Source organism: Herpailurus yagouaroundi, unplaced genomic scaffold (assembly GCF_014898765.1).
Source record: "Herpailurus yagouaroundi ecotype Mexico unplaced genomic scaffold, PumYag 184, whole genome shotgun sequence".
Taxonomy (NCBI): domain Eukaryota; kingdom Metazoa; phylum Chordata; class Mammalia; order Carnivora; family Felidae; genus Herpailurus; species Herpailurus yagouaroundi.
In genome coordinates this window covers 20,965,151-20,983,235 of record NW_024412415.1, presented here as the reverse complement: position 1 = coordinate 20,983,235, position 18,085 = coordinate 20,965,151, and the positions used below count along the sequence as shown (strand labels likewise).

The 18,085-nt window shown below is 37.4% G+C and overlaps 2 protein-coding genes across 5 annotated transcripts in view; one reads left to right on the top strand and one right to left on the bottom strand.

The window, feature by feature from the left end:
• The window catches only part of PIGB (phosphatidylinositol glycan anchor biosynthesis class B), a 40,833-nt gene extending 36,666 nt beyond the window's left edge, over nt 1–4,167 (bottom strand). For all 3 annotated transcript variants that reach the window (XM_040492747.1, XM_040492749.1, XM_040492748.1), the window contains exons 1-3: nt 4,003–4,167; nt 2,079–2,214; nt 1,533–1,650 (exon numbers count right to left, since the gene is read on the bottom strand). In XM_040492747.1, the coding sequence (XP_040348681.1) occupies nt 1,533–1,650; nt 2,079–2,214; nt 4,003–4,135 (387 nt within the window). In that variant the 5' untranslated portion in view covers nt 4,136–4,167. The remainder of the gene's footprint in view (nt 1–1,532; nt 1,651–2,078; nt 2,215–4,002) is intronic.
• Nucleotides 4,168–4,234: 67 nt separating this feature from the next.
• Nucleotides 4,235–6,030, top strand: PIGBOS1 (PIGB opposite strand 1). 2 transcript variants are annotated; one of them, XM_040492751.1, is made up of 2 exons: nt 4,235–4,344; nt 5,654–6,030. In XM_040492751.1, exon 2 carries the CDS (start codon nt 5,735–5,737, stop codon nt 5,897–5,899), a length of 165 nt encoding a protein of 54 aa, XP_040348685.1. In that variant the 5' UTR covers nt 4,235–4,344; nt 5,654–5,734; the 3' UTR covers nt 5,900–6,030. The 2 variants fall into 2 exon arrangements, with proteins under 2 accessions (XP_040348685.1, XP_040348686.1); XM_040492752.1 differs by lacking the exon at nt 4,235–4,344 and adding an exon at nt 4,401–4,545.
• The last annotated feature ends 12,055 nt before the right edge of the window (nt 6,031–18,085 follow it).

The following is an 18,085-nucleotide window of genomic DNA, read 5'->3' as shown; positions in this document are numbered from 1 at the left end:
TTTATTTTTGAGAGAGAGAGAGAAAGAGCATGAGCAGGAGAGGGGCAGAGGAGCAAGACACAGAATCTGAAGCAGGCTCCAGGCTCTGATCTGTCAGCACAGAGCCTGACACGGGGCTCGAACCCACAAACCACAAGATCGTGACTTGTGCCAAAGTTGGACGCTCAACTGACTGAGCAACCCTGGCTCCCCTAGCTCTGCTTTTGACATGCTGTGACCTTGGTCTATTTACCTTACTTCTCTGATGACTTCTAGTTTCAAAATTATGTAATCTATGTTTAAAATAATCAATTATGACAGTATGAGTGACCAAGTGATAGCATCTTAATGTTTCTCCACCTGGTCAAGTTCCAGATAGGACAGAGGTTTTGGGGAACACAGCAGGGTGGGGATGGGGACTATAGGAGGCTTACTTTAAATCACAAAATGGCCAGGTGGGTCAGCTACACGTTGAGGAAAGTGGATTGGTTCTGAAGGAATAGGAAGTTTTCTATCTTGAAGAATCCTTCATTCATAATATAACCTACTTCTTGGCATATAAGATATCCTTAATATATATATGCCTGTGTTTCCAGACCTTATAGTTATCCTACACAATCTAGAAGCCCTGACAGGAGAAGAGAATTCACAGCTCCTAACTTCTGCATGTATCAATGGGAGAAATTCTGCAACTGCTGTAAATTCTCCTTCTCCACGATCCTTCCATGTGTCTTTCTTTCCAGGCTCCAAAAACCCCTCAGGATTTGGATTACCTTTGGAATTCTGGGCCACTTCCCTAACAGAAAATGGGGAAGTCCCAAACTTCTGAGTCTAACCTGATGACAGCTTAAAGGAAAATGAGTTTAGAGAATCTTTGGCACCATTAGTTCTTCTTTTGTACCCTCTCTTGGCAAATGACCCCAGAAATTCATGATCTGGTAATTACAATCTAACTTACTACTGCTGCCTAATTACTACATACATAGCACAATGATTGTGTATATCATTAAATTCTTGTGAAATTAATTTTCCCTAGGTTTTAATTTCCACACTAAATCCTGGGTAGGTTTGTATGTATTTAGTCTTCATAAGCTCCTATAACATGGTCTTCTGCTGGCAAATTAAAAAAACAAAAACTAGCTACAACACGGCTGTCATGTGATTCTTTCATGAAGGAAGAATACTTCTAAAGTCCAAATAATGAATATACAATGTAGTCATTCTCAAAGTCTGCATATCTTAACACGATTCCTTGAAGGAGGACACTTCCATGCTCAGTTTTGTGTTTTAGCATGTAATGAAGAGTTACACATCACAGTACGTCTTTGGAACTGTGGGCTTCCTAGATATGGTCAGAGTTTAGCAGTATCTTTCTAAAAACAAATATTCTGATACCACTATCATTTGGTTAAAATACATTAGCCTTTTAAAAAGGGTAGAATAAATCTACTTTTAATTACTATCAGTTAGTTAATATAGATTGTTAGCCTTTTTAAAAGGATGGAGTAAGTCTACTTTTAATAACTATTTTCATTACTTTTATTTAAACTTACCAGCAGCTGAACACTATCTTTCCCCAAAAGGTGTAGAATCTTGTAAATGCTTGCAAAGATTAAGGGATAAGTGTAACCCCTCAATCGTTCTGTCCATTCCCAGGTCAAATAACCATAATTAGTAATATTAAGGACTAATGTTAAATAGCACTGAAACAAAACCTATTTTCATTTCTAGGCATAAAACTCTTTTTTTTGACAAAGAAGCTTAAAAACACCATTTTATACTGGTTTTTCAAACTAAAAATAGAATCGACCAATTAAACTCAAAACTTCTTCAAGATGGGAATGTGCTTTTTTACTTCATCTACATCCTCCACAGTACTGAGCACTAAGGGAATACATGCCAGTTAAAGGCTGAGTCAAGTATATTAACATCAAAGAAAGATATAGAAGAAATATTAGTGTAAAATAATGGTATACTTTGATAAGTTAAAATTACTTAGAAAATATATGGAAAATCGACTAAAAATACATAATAGAAGCTAACACAATTTCTAAGATGAATATACATTCATAATATAGGAAGGAAACTACAAAGGATATTTGAAAACCATGTGATGTGCAACTTCAAGAGACTGCCAATATTCATCTGGAACAAAACTTGTCTGGACTAAAAAACAGTTACATATTCGTAATGCTATAGTAAACAAGACCAGATAAATGTTTTCACCAAGAAGATCTGAAAAACAAAACAAAACAGGTAATTGTGGCATAAAAGTCAGGCAAGTTCCACTTGCAGAACTAATGCTCTGGTTGGCCCCTTGCTTAGATTCTGTTAAGTCACCGTAGAGAACTCTGGCCTCTCTACACTCTGGCCTCTCCCGTCAAAACAGAACTGGGCTGAAAGTTATACAAGGGCCAGAGTCTCACCATTGGGTAATTGCCACTCCTTTCATCTTTCTTGGAACTAACTGTATAAAGAGAATAGTAAGATAAATACTGAAAAAGAGACTGGGTTAACTAAATGAAGCCTGAGGCTAATGAGGTAATATCCTATATGGGTAGCTAATGAAAGAAACCAGCTAACAAAGTACTAAGGAGCAACTCTTCTATATATGTCAAACAGTGGCATATCAAATGGTCCTTTGTATGTTTTTAAATAGCCTTTATTGATGTTTATGCAAGGTGCTGAGTTCATTCCTTCACACGCCTTACCTCGTTTAATCCTCCCTCCAAACTATGATAAAGGGTAGATATTGGTCCCATTTTACCTAGGAAATTGAGACTAAGACGTTAAACTGTCTTGTCCAAAGTCAAAAAGGTTGTAAATGACTAAACAGGACTCAACACAGGTCTATCTGCTGCATCCAAAGCCCTGCTCTTTACCACAAGTGGACAGTCTGCAGGCTGAATACAGAGTTTTTTGGGGTTTTTTTGTTGTTGTTTTTTAATGTGAATCTAGTTGCCAACATTTTAAAATCCTATTTTATATTAAAATCTATATTGTAGCATTTCAAAACTAAGAACTGACGCAGAGCTCAACTGGCTGGTTCTGAAATATAAGGTGCTTTAACTTATTTAGACGTGCCTGTCTGGCCTCCTGAGCATTTGTGTTTGCACTCTAATCCATTTTGAGTCTTTTGCTATCATTCTAGGTTCCTGCCACTCTCCTTCTTTCTTCTCCAGGAATCACATTTAAACATTTTCCAGACAATTGGTACATTCAACACAACATACATGCCCCATCTCAACTTTCATCTTTTAGAAACACTTAAAGAAACCTCCCGACTGAAATATATCTGCTGAAAGCATACCTTGTGAAAAAACCCTTTTACTCTGTGGACTGGGGAGAATAAACAGTACACAGAACTGGCCCTTGGACAGGTGATCTTGAATCCCTAAAAGTTCAACTATTTGTCCAGCTGCCTCTCCCTTTCCCCGCGTCACAACCCTCCTTCTTCATTTAGCAAAATGATTCTCCCCTTTCTTGGTCTCAGGTTTCCAGAAGAGAAACGCGGCATTCTTTTCAGCCACTTATACCGTGCTTGGTATATATAATGCGCTCAAATATTTACTGAATGAATGAGAAGTCCATCTTTATATTAAAACCCCGCTCTGACATATCAAAAACCCACTTGCTGGGGTGATTTTTCTCCTGTCAACATCATCACGACATACCAAAGAGAAGACAGAGGGGGCGGTGGGAAAAATAAATGGGTTAGGAGTCAGACCTGGTCCCACCCCATCCAGGAATCAACCCCTCCGCGGCCACGAAACCTCAGGTAACTCCCGGACTGGGTACCCCCTTTCTAAAATGGGGGTGGCAACGTCATTAAATTCACTCCACACGGCCGGCGGCGGCAGAATTAACTGATGCAGAAAAGCACACTGCAAGAGGCAGGGATCGAGAATCCGGTCTCGATCGCACGATTTCTTGGCAACCCTACCCAGCAGATGGAGCCCTAGCTCAGGGTCCGCGGCTTCCCGCCACTGCCTCGGAGCTCCGCGCCCGCACCTCATCACTCACCTCCGCTGCGCTCGGAGCTATTCGGGGGGCTGAGGTACAAAGTTGACTTTCTCTTTCGCAGCTTCATCTTCTCGTGGGAGCGGTTCTGCAGACCGCGGAAAAAGAGTCGGCCGTTGCCTCCTTCTTGCTCCATCCTGCACCTATTTCGATATCTACTGAGGATCCCCTGACACCTCAGTCCCTCGGAAGAAGGACCCTGAAGTAACGCGCGTTGCTCTTCCGCTCATTAAGTTTGGCCACTGCAGCAGCCGTAGCTCGCAGGCGCGGAGATACCTGGGAAAAGGCAGCCTCCTCGCGCCGGCCTGCGAATGCTTCGGAATATTGCACGTTTGTCTGGCGCGGGTAAGCTTTGTCGTGAGCTCGCCTGCGTTTTTCCTTTGGCTTCTCCTTCTCGTGAGATTGCTGCCCGGACTTGGCTTCTAGGCCTCTGAGCCCAGGTTTCTCTTCCGGAAGCTGCTGGAAGGATCCGGAGCTCCCTTGCGCTGGGGCAGGCAGGAGGCGGGGTCAGCGAAGCCACGGCCACGCGTTCGGGACGTTTTGGTGGTAAAGATAATAGTAAACTTGTTTGCGTGACATTTCACTATTTGGGTGGTCGCTCAGTAACTGTCGAAACAAGTGGGTAGGGTAGGATGATTTAAGCTGATGTACAGATGTGGGAAATGAGGTTAGGAAAGGTTAAATGACTTGGGTAGGGTCACTTAGCAAGCTAGCGGCAAAAGAGGGAATCTCCCTATTTGGTATGGTTTATCTTACAAACAGCTGACTTGCTTTTTTTTTTTTTTTTTTTTTTTCTGTTACATTCAGCAGGCGATTAACCATAGCATGCTTCGTAAGCTGTCGTTTATTTAGATTTCTTCTCCATTTTAGCGATATTAAGGACAACCTGGTTTCTAGTACCGGTTCTGCCACTAATTTTTGTAATCTCGGGGGCTGGTCTAGGTGACGGTGAAAGATTGCTATGAGAAAACATGAAAATCTTTTACTTTGCTTTCTTCTTTCACAAACATGTTTTCTCCAGACACTAAAGTGTCCTCAAGTATAACTTTCTGAGAAATAGTGGAGTTTTAACTCCTCAGCTTTTAAAAGTAAACCCAGCCAGATCTCCTTTATATTTTTATCAAAAGTGGATGGAAATTATTTGTTTGATGTCTACTTGTACCTTCTAAAGCATCAAAGGGAACTCACAAAATCTTTTAGCCTGTTTTTAAAAATTGTTTTTAATCACACATACTGCCAAAACCCATAAAATCGTTTAAGGGGGGGGGGCAATAATGAAAAGTAACAATTCTCTTTCTTCTACTTCAGATTGGATTGACAGTCACTTTCAACTTCTGGGAGCTGTTTGTTACAGTAGTTAGCTTCATGTAGTATGTGAAGGTGTAAACAGTATGTCTCTCTCCGCCCCCTCACTTTTGCCATTTTAAAAATTATCCATTTAAAACTATGGAGAATATGCTGTAATAGGATTTAGCTTTGTCTCACACCATCCCCAACCCTCATTTGCCATACTCCCTATATATTTCTATTCGTGCTTTAGTTAAATCAAGTGATATGTACATATTATGATGAAAATACTATTCACTCTGGATAGAATCTTTTCAAGGATGCTGTGCTAAGTTATTGCTTTGCTTCCCATTTTTTTTGTACACAGATCTGAAGATCTTTCCTGGATGTGGACTATAATTTTTCAAAACCACTGTGTGGCAGAAGCACTGAATACATTTGTTGAAAAATGTTTGGGAGATTGACTCTTCCACAACTACTTTTTGCTAGCATCCTTGGATTTGCTGGAGGAATGTATATTTATCAACCAATATTTGAACAGTACTACCGAGATAAGATGGAATTTAAAAAAAAGTTGAAATTGACACAAGAATCAGAAGAGAAGAAAAGTTAATACTACATGGAGTTGAACTGCAGTTGTTTAAAGGTCTATTGAAATTATACACTGACTATAAATAATGTAGTAAGAACTTCTCAAATATATTTTAAACATAAATAAATCATAGGCCATGATTTTAAAACAAACATTGTCGATTTTAGTGTTTACTTTTATTTGCCATCTTATGTCTTTTAACCAAGACAGTATTGTCTTAAGTATATTTATTTATTTTGAGAGAGAGAAAGAGCATGCATGGTGTGTGTGAGTGGGGGAGGGACAGAGAGAGAGAGAGAGAGAGAGAGAGAGAGAGAATCCCAAGCAGGCTCTGCGCTGTCAGCACAGAGCCTGACATAGGGCTCAAACTCACTAACTGTGAGATCATGACCTGAACCAAAACCAAGAGTTAGACACTTAACCAGCTGAGCTACCCAGGTGACCCTAGTAATTTTTTTAAAAACTAAAATGAATGTCTTAGGGAGTATTTTGTTTCCTAGTTGAGGTTAATTTTTCTGGGAATGCAGCATATACAGAATCATGGGAAGATCCTTTATATTTTTAAAATAGCTGAAAATGATGTTTATAGCACTGTTTATAGATGAAGTGGATCAAGTTACCTACCTTAGGCAGAATGTCCCTCAAGTAGCCTACAATTAGCCTGGTTTAATATACTTGAGCAGTCTTTCAGCCCCAGGCAGAATGGAAGAATAAATTGAGAATTGGGGTAGCCCAGAGCAAGGTGGGGTTTTAGAGAAGATAGTGTTATATAAGATGGCAGATATGACACAGGATCTGTTTAACCTAAGCAAGTTTACATTAATAATGGTGGTAAAGGTGGAATTAATTTGTTATGAATCTATTATTTATGTAAATAATTTTTTGAAATCACTAAGAACTAATAATTTTTATTCTAATCTTAAGCTTGTATTTTCAATGAGAGCTATCAATGTAATCACATGTACAAAATGCTTTATTTAAAGCAACTCTTTTATTGTTGGTTTCTTTTTCTTTAAAAGTAAATTTATTATAACTTAATCTAAGCTACCTATGTTGAATGGAGGCCAGCATGGATAATTTTTTTAAAAAAGAGTGAAGAAAAAATTACAAAAATAGTACACGTTCATTAAAAATTCAAACGATACAGAAATGAACAAAATGAAAAGTGAAAATTATTGATGCATATACTGATTTAATCTGTCCCTCCAACAGTTTAGTGTGAATTTTTGTGACTGTTTTTCCTCTATGCACATAAAAATACACATGATAATTTTATTTTATTTTTTATTTATTTATTTTTTAATATGAAATTTATTGTCAAATTGGTTTCCATACAGCACCCAGTGCTCATCCCAAGAGGTGCCCTCCTCAATACTATCACCCACTTTCCCCTCCCTCCCACCCCCCATCAACCCTCAGTTTACTCTGTTTTTAAGAGTCACTTATGGTTTGGCTCCCTCCCTCTCTAACTTTTTTTTTTTTCCTTCCCCTCCCTCATGGTGTTCTTCCTAACTTAAAAATGCACATGAAAATTTTAATTCATCTACCAAGTATTTACCATGTGATAGGTTTAGCTTTGCTTGACTACAGATAGATTCTTTTGCATGAGTTTTCTCATCATGGAACCCAGGCTCAAGGAGCATCCCCTTTCTGGGATATGACAATATAGGACTGAGAGACAGAGGAAACTTGGAATTGTAAGCTTCTGCTCAGTTGTGGCAAATGTCAAGCCTTGTCATATTCTTTTGGTTTATAGCAAGGACATCACATGGTCAACCCCAGAGTCAAGGGCAGGGACACAGACTTCATACAGGGTACAGAGTCAAGTCATATGACAATGAGCAAGAATATATGATCCTGTTATATCCAAGGAATGATAAACCCATATATGTAGCATCAACTTAAATTGAACTGCTTTTGATATTCCTGAGAATGATGGCCTTGTCAGTTTAGCATTTACATACCAAGCGGCAGAGAATGAGTTAATTTTTTTTCCTAATAAAGATATTGCAGCTATTTAAAAGAAGGTCACAATAAGATACCCACTTGACATACAAACAAAAAAGATGGAAAAATAATAAGTGTTAGCAAGGATATGGAGAAATTGAAACACTGATCCACTGCTGATGGGAATGTAAAACTTCAGTTGCTGTGGAACAATTTGGCAATTCCTCAAAAAGTTAAGCAGTGTTACCTTATGACCCAGTAATTTTACTTCTAGGTATATATCCAAGAGAAGTGAAAACATGTCCACACAAAAATTTATACATGAATGTTCATAGCTTCATTATTATAATAACTAAAAAAGTAGAAATTACACAAATGTCTATCAATGGATGGATAACAAATTATATTTCCACACAGAATATTACTCAGCCATAATTAATGAAATAGTGATACACGGTACAACATGAATAAACTTGGAAAAACATGAAAGAAGATGGTCACAAGAGACACTATATTGTAATTCCATTTATATGACATGTCTAGAACAGGCAAATGGAGAGAAACAAAGTAGATTAGTGGCTGCCAGGATATGGGGTTTCTTTTCAAAGTGATGAAAATGTGTTGGAACTAGATAGTGGTGATCAGGGACAACTTTGTCAATATACTAAAGACACGGAATCGTACACTATAAAATAGTGAACTTTATAATAATTCTATCTCAATAAAGCTGTCTTAAAAAAAAAAAAAAAGAACGAACAAGGATACAGCATCCAGAATAGCTGCAATTGAGATAGTTCATTCTTTCTGCCACAATCCATCTAGTTTGTTTTTTATGTGTAATAAAAAATACATAGCATGAAATTCATTATTTTTACAGGTTTTATGTGTACAATTCAGTGGCATTAAGTACATTCACACTGTTGTGTAACCATCATCCATTTTTCTCTAGAACTCTTTCCATTTAAATTTTGCCAGGCCCAGAGAGGTGAATTCAGTGGGGATATAGAGACTCTGCCCACATCCTTAAAATCTTTAAAGATGGCATTAATGTCTGCAGTTCTTTGCTTAAATTGCTTCTCATTTACTGTTTTAGCCAGGGAAAGCATATTCAGAGGCTTTCAGTTGGTTCTTTCTACAATGAGGATTTGGTAGGGACTGAATGTGACACCCCTGGCAAAATTCATATGTTGAAACCCTAATCCCCAGTGTGATGGTATTTGGAGGTGGGGCCTTTGGGAGGTAATTAGATTGTGCAGGTGGAGCCCTCACGAATGGGATTAGTGCCCTTATAAGAAGAGATACAGGAGAGATGATCACTTTTTTCACCATGTTAGGATTATAGCAAGAAGGTACAAACTAGAAAAGGGCCTTCTCACCAGACACCGAATCCATGAGCACCTTGATTTTGGACTCCCCAGCCTTCAGAACTGTAGGAAATATTTGTTGTTTAAGTCACCCATATTATGGTATCCTGTTACAACAGTCTAAGGCAGGGTTCTATGAGGTCAGTGATTATAGTGTATGATCCTTTTAATGTATTGTTGAATTTAGTTTGCTAATATTTAATTGAGAATTTTTGTGTCTATATTCATCAGAGATATTGGCCTGTAATTTTCTTTTTTTGTGGCATTCTTACTTGGTTTTGGTATTAGAGCTTTGTAAAATGAGTTTAGAAGCATTCCCTCCTCTTAAGTGTTTTTGGAAAAGTTTGAGGATAGGTATCGAATCTTTGAATGTTTTGTAGAATTCACTGGTGAAGCATCTGGTCCTGAGCTTTTGTTTGTTGAGAGGTTTTTGATTACTGATTCAACCTCCTTACTGGTAATTTGTCTATCCCAATTTTCTATTTCTTCCTTGATTCTGTCTTGGAAGATTATCTGTTTCTAAGAATGTATCCATGTCTTCTATGGTGTCCAGTTCATTGGCAAATAATTGTCCATAGAGGTCTCTTATGATCCTTTGTATTTCTCTAGTACCAGTTATAACCTCTCTTGCTAGTTTTACTAACTTGAGCCTTCTCTTTTTGGTAAGTCTAGCTAAAGGTTTGTCAAATTTGTTTATCCTTTCAAAGAACCCACTCTTAGTTTCATTGATTTTTAAATTTTATTTTTAGTTTCTATTTCATTTATTTATGCTGTGATCTTTCTTATTTTTTTCTTTCTACTAACTTTGGGCTTTATTTATTCTTTCCTAGTTCTTTGAGATGTAAAGTTAGTTTATTTGAGATTTTCCTTGTTTCTTGAGGTAAGCTTGTATCATTATGAACTTCCCTATTAGAACATTTTTTGCTGCATCCCATGGATTGTGAATTGTTATAGTTACATTTTCATTTGTCTCAAGGTATTTTCTGATTTCCTCTTTGATTTTTTTTTTGTTGACCCATTGATTGTTCAGTAGAACGTTGTTTAATTTCTACATATTTGTGATTTTTTTTTTTTTTTTAGTTTTCTGCTTGTAATTTTTTTTTAGTTTCATGCCATTGTGATCAGAAAAGATGCTTGATAGGATTTCAGTCTTATTAAACCTATTGAGACTTGTTTTGTGGCCTAACATGTGATCTATCCTGGAGAATGTTTCATGTGCACTTGAGAAGCATGAGTATTCTGCTGCTTTGGGATTAAATATTCTGTATTTAGCTATTAAGTCCATCTGGTCTAATGTGTGGTTTAGGCCAATGTTTCCTTATTGATGTTCTATCTGGATGATCTATCCATTGATGTAAGTAGGGTGTTAAAGCACACTACAATTATTGATGCAGACAATTTCTTCCTTTAGATCTGCTAATATTTGTTTTATATGTAGGTGCTCTTATGTTGGGTGCACAAATATAATTTTTATATCCTGGGTTGGGTTGACTGCTTTTTCAACAGGTAATGCCCTTTGTCTTTTATAGTCTTTGTTGTAAAGTCTGTTTTTTCTGGTATAAGTATAGTTACACCAACTTTCTCTTCATTTTTATTACATGGAATATTTATTTAATCTTTTCCCTTTCAGTCTAGGTGTGTCCTTACTTCTGCAGAGTTTCTTTTAAGCAGTATATAGATGAGTCTTGTTTTTTTTTAAGTCCACTCAGCTTCTCTGTGTCTTTTGATTAGAGAATTTACATTTAAAGTAATTTTTTTATATTTATTTTATTTTATTTTATTTTTAATGTTTATTTATTTCTGAGACAGAGACAGAGCATGAGTGGGGGAGGGGCAGAAAGGAAGGAAGACACAGAATCAGAAGCAGGCTCCAGGCTCTGAGCTGTCAGCACAGAGCCCGACTCAGGGCTCGAACTCACAAACCATGAGATCATGACCTGAGCTGAAGTCGGTTGCTCAACCGACTGAGCCACCCAGGTGCCCCAAAGTAATTTTTTAAATTTTAACTTGTTTTATTTATTTATTTTTTAAATTTACATCCAAATTAGTTAGCATATAGTGCAACAATGATTTCAGGAATAGATTCCTTAGTGCCCCTTACCCATTTACCCCATCCCTCCTCCCACGACCCCTCCTGTAACCCTCAGTTTGTTCTCCATATTTACGAGTCTCTTTTGTTTTGTCTCCCTCCCTGTTTTTATATTATTTTTGCTTCCCTTCTCTTATGTTCATCTGTTTTGTCTCTTAAAGTCCTCATATGAGTGAAGTCATGTGATTTTTGTCTTTCTCTGACTAATTTCACTTAGCCTAATACCCTCTAGTTCCATCCATGTGGTTGCAAATGGCAAGATTTCATTCTTTTTGATTGCTGAGTAATACTCCATGGTATATATATACCACATCTTCTTTATCCATTCATCCATTGATGGACATTTGGTCTCTTTCCATACTTTGGCTATTGTTGATAGTACTGCTATAAACATGGGGGTGCATGTGTCCTTTTGAAACAGCACACCTGTATCCCATGGATAAATGCCTAGTAGTGCAATTGCTGGGTCGTCGGGTAGTTCTATTTTTAGTTTTTTGAGGAACCTCCATACTGTTTTCCAGAGTGGCTGCACCAGCCTGCATTCCCAATATTTAAAGTAATTATTGATAGGTATGTACTAATTGCCATTTTGTTAATTGCTTTCCAGCTGGTTTTGTATTTCCTGTTTGTTCCTTTTTTCTTCTTTCACTCTTTTTCTCTGTGCTTTAATGACTTTCTTTAGTGTTATTAGTTTTTTCCTTTCATTATCTTTTGTGTATCTATAATAGGTTTTTCCTTTATGCTTACCATGTGGTTCACATATAATAATTCACTTAAAATATGCTGTAGCAATAGCAACTTAAATTTTTACATATTCCAAAGCCTCTACATTTTTAGTCCCCTACCATGTTTTATGTTGTTGTTATTAAGAAAATTTTTTTAAGGTTTATTTGTTTTGAGAAAGAGAGAGAGCAAGAGCAGGGAAGGGGCAGAGAGAGAGAGAGGGAGAGAGAGAGGATCCCAAGCAGGCTCCATGCTGTCAGCATGGAGCCTGATGTGAAGCTCGATCTCACAAACTGAGAAATTATGACCTGAGCAGAAATCAAGAGTCAGATGCTTAACTGACTAAGCTACCCAGGTGCCCCCCTCCCCCATGTTTTATGTTTTTTATGTCATATTTTATATCTTTTTATTTAGTGTATTTGTTAACTAGTTATTATAGTTATGTTTGCTATGTTTATCTTTTAACCTTAATCCTAGCTTTGTAAGTGGTTTGTTTCCTGCTTTTACTATATATTTGCCTTCACCAGTGAGATTTTTATTTTTATATTTTCTTGTTATTAGTGTGTTTTCTTTTCTGCCTAAAGATATCCCTGTAATATTTCTTGTAAAGTTGGTTTAGTGATGATGAGCTCCTTTAGCTTTTGCTTGCATGGAAAATTCTTTATCTCTCCAATTCTGAATGATAGATTTACTGGGTAGAATATTCTTGGTTGGAAGTTCTCTTTTCTTCAGCCCTTTGAATATATCATGCCACTCCCTTCTGGCCTGCATAGTTTCTGCTGAAAAATCAGCCAGTAGTCTTAAGGGGTTCCCTTGTACATAATTTTTTTTTCTCTTGGTGCATTTAAGACTTTTTATTTAACTTTTGACATTTTAATTATGATGTGTCTGGATGTGGATCTCTTTGGAGTTTTCTGTCCTTTTCTCTCTTCTCCTTTTGGGACTCCTACACTACTAATGTTACTCTGTTTGATGTTGTTCTGTAAGTCTCCTAATCTATCTTCTCTTTTTAAATTTCCATTTTCTTTTTGTGGCTCTGAGTGAGTTCCATTGCCTTGTCTTCTTGGTGACTGATCCATTTTTCTGCATCATCTAGCCTGCTGTTGAATCCCTATAGTGTATTTTTCAGTTCAGTTATGTTCTTCAGCTCTGTGACTTCTGTTTAGTTCTTTCTTTTATTTTCTACCTCTTTGTTGAAGTTCTCACTGTATTCATCCATTCTTCTCCTGAGTTTGGTGAGCATCTTTATGCCTATTACTTTGAACTCTAGCAGGTAGATTACTTGTTTGCATCTCATTAAGGTCTTTTCCTGAGGTTTTGTCTTGTTCTTTTATTTGGAACATACTTTTACTGTTTCCTCTTTTTCCTTGACTCTTCATGCTTGTTTCTGAGTATAATGCAAACTAGCTACCTCTCCCAGCCTTGAAGGAGGTATCTTACTTTGAAGGAGATAGGAGGTGAAACTTGTTGTTCAACCTTGCCCTAGATCTTATTTGTCTTTGGAATCTTTGTGATTGCCTAAGTAGACTGATTTATTCTTGAGGGGTTCCAGTTGTTGATGGTGTGCTAAGACCTGTGATCTCAGTCAGCACCTGGGTTCAGGCTGATTGGAAGCCAGATCCTTAGGCAGCAGCTTTTAACATATGTAAATATATATAGTCCTTTGGCACACAGTTGTAGACCCTGCTGACCTCTAGGTCAGGCGATCTGGAGGGTTCTCTTGGGTAAGAGTCGTAAAAATCAGGACTTCAGATGAGTGTATAAACTCCTTTCTGGGAAGTACCAGTAAGCTGTGGTGAAGTCAAGGGAGGGTGCAAAGACGGTGATTCCCTGCCTACATTCCCAGGTAGTGCCTCTGTGGTCTGTAGATATCTGACAAACCTAAAGCCTGTCCATCAGGTTAAAGCTACAGAACAAGTAAATAGGGCTTATCTGCAGGCAGTCAGGGGTTGTGTTTTGGTCAGTTTTCTACGTAATGCTCTTGGTATAGTACCTTGCCCTGAAATGTTTTTCTAGTTTTTACAATCCTGTGGTGCCCAGGAACATAAGCCCTTTTGGCCACCAGATTAGCCCCTCTGGTCACCAGAGTCAGGTATTCCACAGGTGCTCCCTGTGTGGAGTGTATTTACCTGCAGGCTTTAGCAAGGCTTGGGACAAGTGCTGGGAACAGGAAATGCCTGTAGCTTTAGTGAGTGGGGATTCTTTTATTTCTGGTTGATACTAGGGAGATCTGTTGCAGCAGCATCTTCAACTGTCAATCTCAACCCATGAAGGGCAACGACCATCGATCTTTTCAAAGATGTCAGGCCTCCTCACCAGTGCCTCCGTGAAAGGAGTATCATCAGGGCCATCCATGTAACAATCAGGTGGTGGTTTCTCCAGTCTCATCACAAATCAATTCCAATTCTAAGATCAGCAGGGCAGATAATGGGAGTAAAAGGGTGAGAGAGAAAGCCAAAAAAATGGTAGATTTTTTAAAAAAAAATTTTTTTCAACGTTTTTTATTTTATTTTTGGGACAGAGAGAGACAGAGCATGAACGGGGGAGGGGCAGAGAGAGAGGGAGACACAGAATCGGAAGCAGGCTCCAGGCTCTGAGCCATCAGCCCAGAGCCCGACGCGGGGCTCGAACTCACGGACCGCGAGATCGTGACCTGGCTGAAGTCGGACGCTTAACCGACTGCGCCACCCAGGCGCCCCTAAAAAATGGTAGATTTTTAAGTGGGCCACTAGACTTTATCCAAAGGGATATTCTAAAGGGACTTCTGAAAGTTTTTTTTTTTTTAAAAACTATTGCAAAATAATGTCACACTTAGAGAAAAGTTACAAAAATAGTACAAAAAATTTTCATCTACTTGTTACCCAGATTCCACAAATGTTAACATTTTACTACATTTGCTTTAATCTCTCTCCATATATGTGTACTTACACATGAACACACACATTATTGTTTTTCTAAACCCTTTGAGAGTAAATTGCCCACATGATGCCATTTTACTACTAAATATTTCAGTGTGTACTTCCTAAAAACAAGGATATTGTCTTTCATAATTACAGTGTAATGATCAAGATCAGGAAATTAAGATTGATACAATATTATCTAATCTCAGATTTTATGCAAATTCTACCAAGTCCTTTTAGTGCTCTTTAGGTCAATAGACAATTTTTTTTTTTCTTGTCTGGGAACTAATCCAAGATCACATTGGATTTGTTGGATCATATGGTCATTCTGTTTAACATTTTGAAGAACTGCCAAACTGCTTTCCAAAGTGACTATCGTTTTGCATCCCCACCAACAATGCATAAGGGTTTCAATTTCTCCACAGGCTACTAGCACTTGTAATTTTTCTTTTCTTTTTTTAAACAAAGTTATGGCCAACCTAGTAGATGTTAATGAGTATCTAATTCTGGTTTTGATTTCCATTTCCCTATTGACTAATGACATTGAACATCTTTTCCTGTGCTTGTTGACCATTTTTATATCTTCTTTGAAGAAATGTCTTCAAGTCCTTTGCCCAATTTTTAATTGGTTGTTTGTCTTTTCTATTTGTAACAGCTCTTTGTTATATTCTGATACTATATTCTTATCAGATATATGACTTGCAAATATTTTCTCCCATTCTGTATATTGTATTTTCACTCTCTTGTGTCCTTTGCTAAACAAAATGTTAAATTTTTGATAAAGCCTAGTTAACCCATTTTTCCTTTGCTGCTTATACTTTTCTTATTAGGTCTAAGAAGCCATTGCCAAATCCCAGGTAATGAAGATTTATGTCTATGTTTTCTCCTATGGGTCTTATAGTTTTATGTTTATAATTTAGGTCTTTGATCTATTTTGAGTTAATTTTTACATATGATATGTGAGGTAAGGGCCCAACTTTATTCTTTTGCATCTAAATATCCAGTTCTTCCAGCACTATTTGTTGAAGAGACTGTTCTTACCTCATTGAATGATCTTGGCATTCTTGTTGAAAATCATTTGACCCCAGATTTATGGGTTCATTTCTGGATTCTCATGTCCATTCCATTCATTTATATGCTTATTCTTATGTTAGTACCACACTGTTTTGATTAGCAGCTTTGCATTAATTTTTGAAATCAGGAAGTGAGTCCATCAACCTTGTTTTGTTGTTGTTGTTGTTGTTGTTGTTTTTCTCCAAGATTGTTTTGGCTCTTTGAGGTGCTTTACAATTTAATGTGAATTTTAGGATCAAATTTTCTATTCCTGCAAAAATCATTCCTTTTGGGAAGGATTGTGTTGAATCTGTAACTTCTTTTGGGAGGTATTGTTATCTTTATAATATTATGTAATGATGAATGTGGAACATCTTTTCATTTATTTAGGTCTTCTTTAATTTCTTTTTGTAGTTTTCAGTGTATAAGCCCAGCAGCTCCTTGGTTAAACTGATTCCTAAGTATTTTATTTTTTTTTCATGCTACTTCACATAGGATTTTTTCTTAATTTCTTTTTTATATAGCTCATTGCCAATGTATAGGGGAAAAAAACGGATCCTGTATTCTGCATCTTTGCTTATTTCACTTATTAGCTCTAAGGTTTTATTTTTCCTGATATTTTAGATGTAATCATGTGCCTGTTGCTTGTATTGCAAAAGGGTATTTAGAAATCAAAATCTGGGTGCTAAGTGTATTCACAACTCCTGTGATATAATTGCTTTTAGCATATCTTAGCAGACACTACTGGAAAGTACATACATACCTGCATGTCAATATATAATCCTATTCCTGTCTAGGTCTATGTGTTAAAAAGCATGAGTTCTTACTGATACCTCCAATTTCAACCATGTTAGTGATACTGGAAACTGAGATTCTGCATGTTTCAAGCAGCAGCCTGCATTGTCATAGAAGCCCCAGGGTGGGAATCAAGAGGTATGCTGTGACCAGTTCTGTGACTAGAGTAAGTGGTATAGAGAGGATTTTGATTTGATACACAAAATGTATTCAATATATTTAGTTTCTGTAATTAACTTTTTCTCTTTGTTTTCTTTTTACCTCTCTGGGCACTCTTTTCTCAGACTTCTTTAACGGAGTGATCCTCTGGGTTTTGTACCAAGCCCCCTCTTTGCCCACGTAGTACATTTTCTAGACTACCTCAATGACTTTCATGTCTTTGAGTACCCTTTGTGCAATAGCTTCAGTTCATGTCTTCTGTGCTTCAGATCAGCCTATTCAGCTGCACACTGAACAGTTGCACTTGTATGTTCTCCTGATGCCGATATGTCAAAGTTAAAATGTCCTAAACTTGTTCATTATGGCGAAATTTACCCTTTTGCAACAGGGCTCTCTTCCTTTTGCTCAATGGTTCCTAGTTACTGAAACCAGAAATGGGCATTTCCATAGATTTCTCTCTCTCCCTCATCTACAATCAAGTCTTCTTGATTTATTCTCCTAAATATCTCAAATCTGTTTATTCATCTTCATCCTCATGATCACTGTCTTAAGCCAGATTAGTGTTATCCCTTGGATTTCAGCATGCTAATTGGCCTCTGAAACCCATTCTTAGCCTTATAGCCATTTAGAAAATGAGTTCTAAGTTCTAGTCCTGGCTGTGCCACTTTCACCTGTATGATCTTGATCAGGTTGTTTCATTGCTTTAAGGCTCAGTTTCCTTATCTGTGATATAGAGACAGGAATAGTACTTATTTCAGAGGGCACTTGTGAGAAGTATATGAGGGGATATATGCAAAGTTCTTAGCATATTGACTGATTCCTAGTAAATGGTCAGTAAATGTTAGCTATTATCATTATAATCATTCCAGCGTAATTAAAAATCCAGCCTCTGCTATTCCTCCAGTTTCTTCTCTGATTGATTCATTCTACTCAGTTTTTCAGCTTTTCTGGACTTCTTTCAGTTGCTCTAATATCTGATGCTCTCTTCTGCCTCCAGGTCTTTCCTCTGCTCTCTTTTCCTAAAATTCTCTTCTTTATCCTCCTACCTTATTTATCCTTCTTAATTTATGCAACAGTTTCTCTAGGGAATTTTGATTTGGTGTCACTTATTTGTGTCCCAATAACACTCTAACTTCCATTTTCAGGGATCTTATCTCACCACACTGGAGTTAACCTG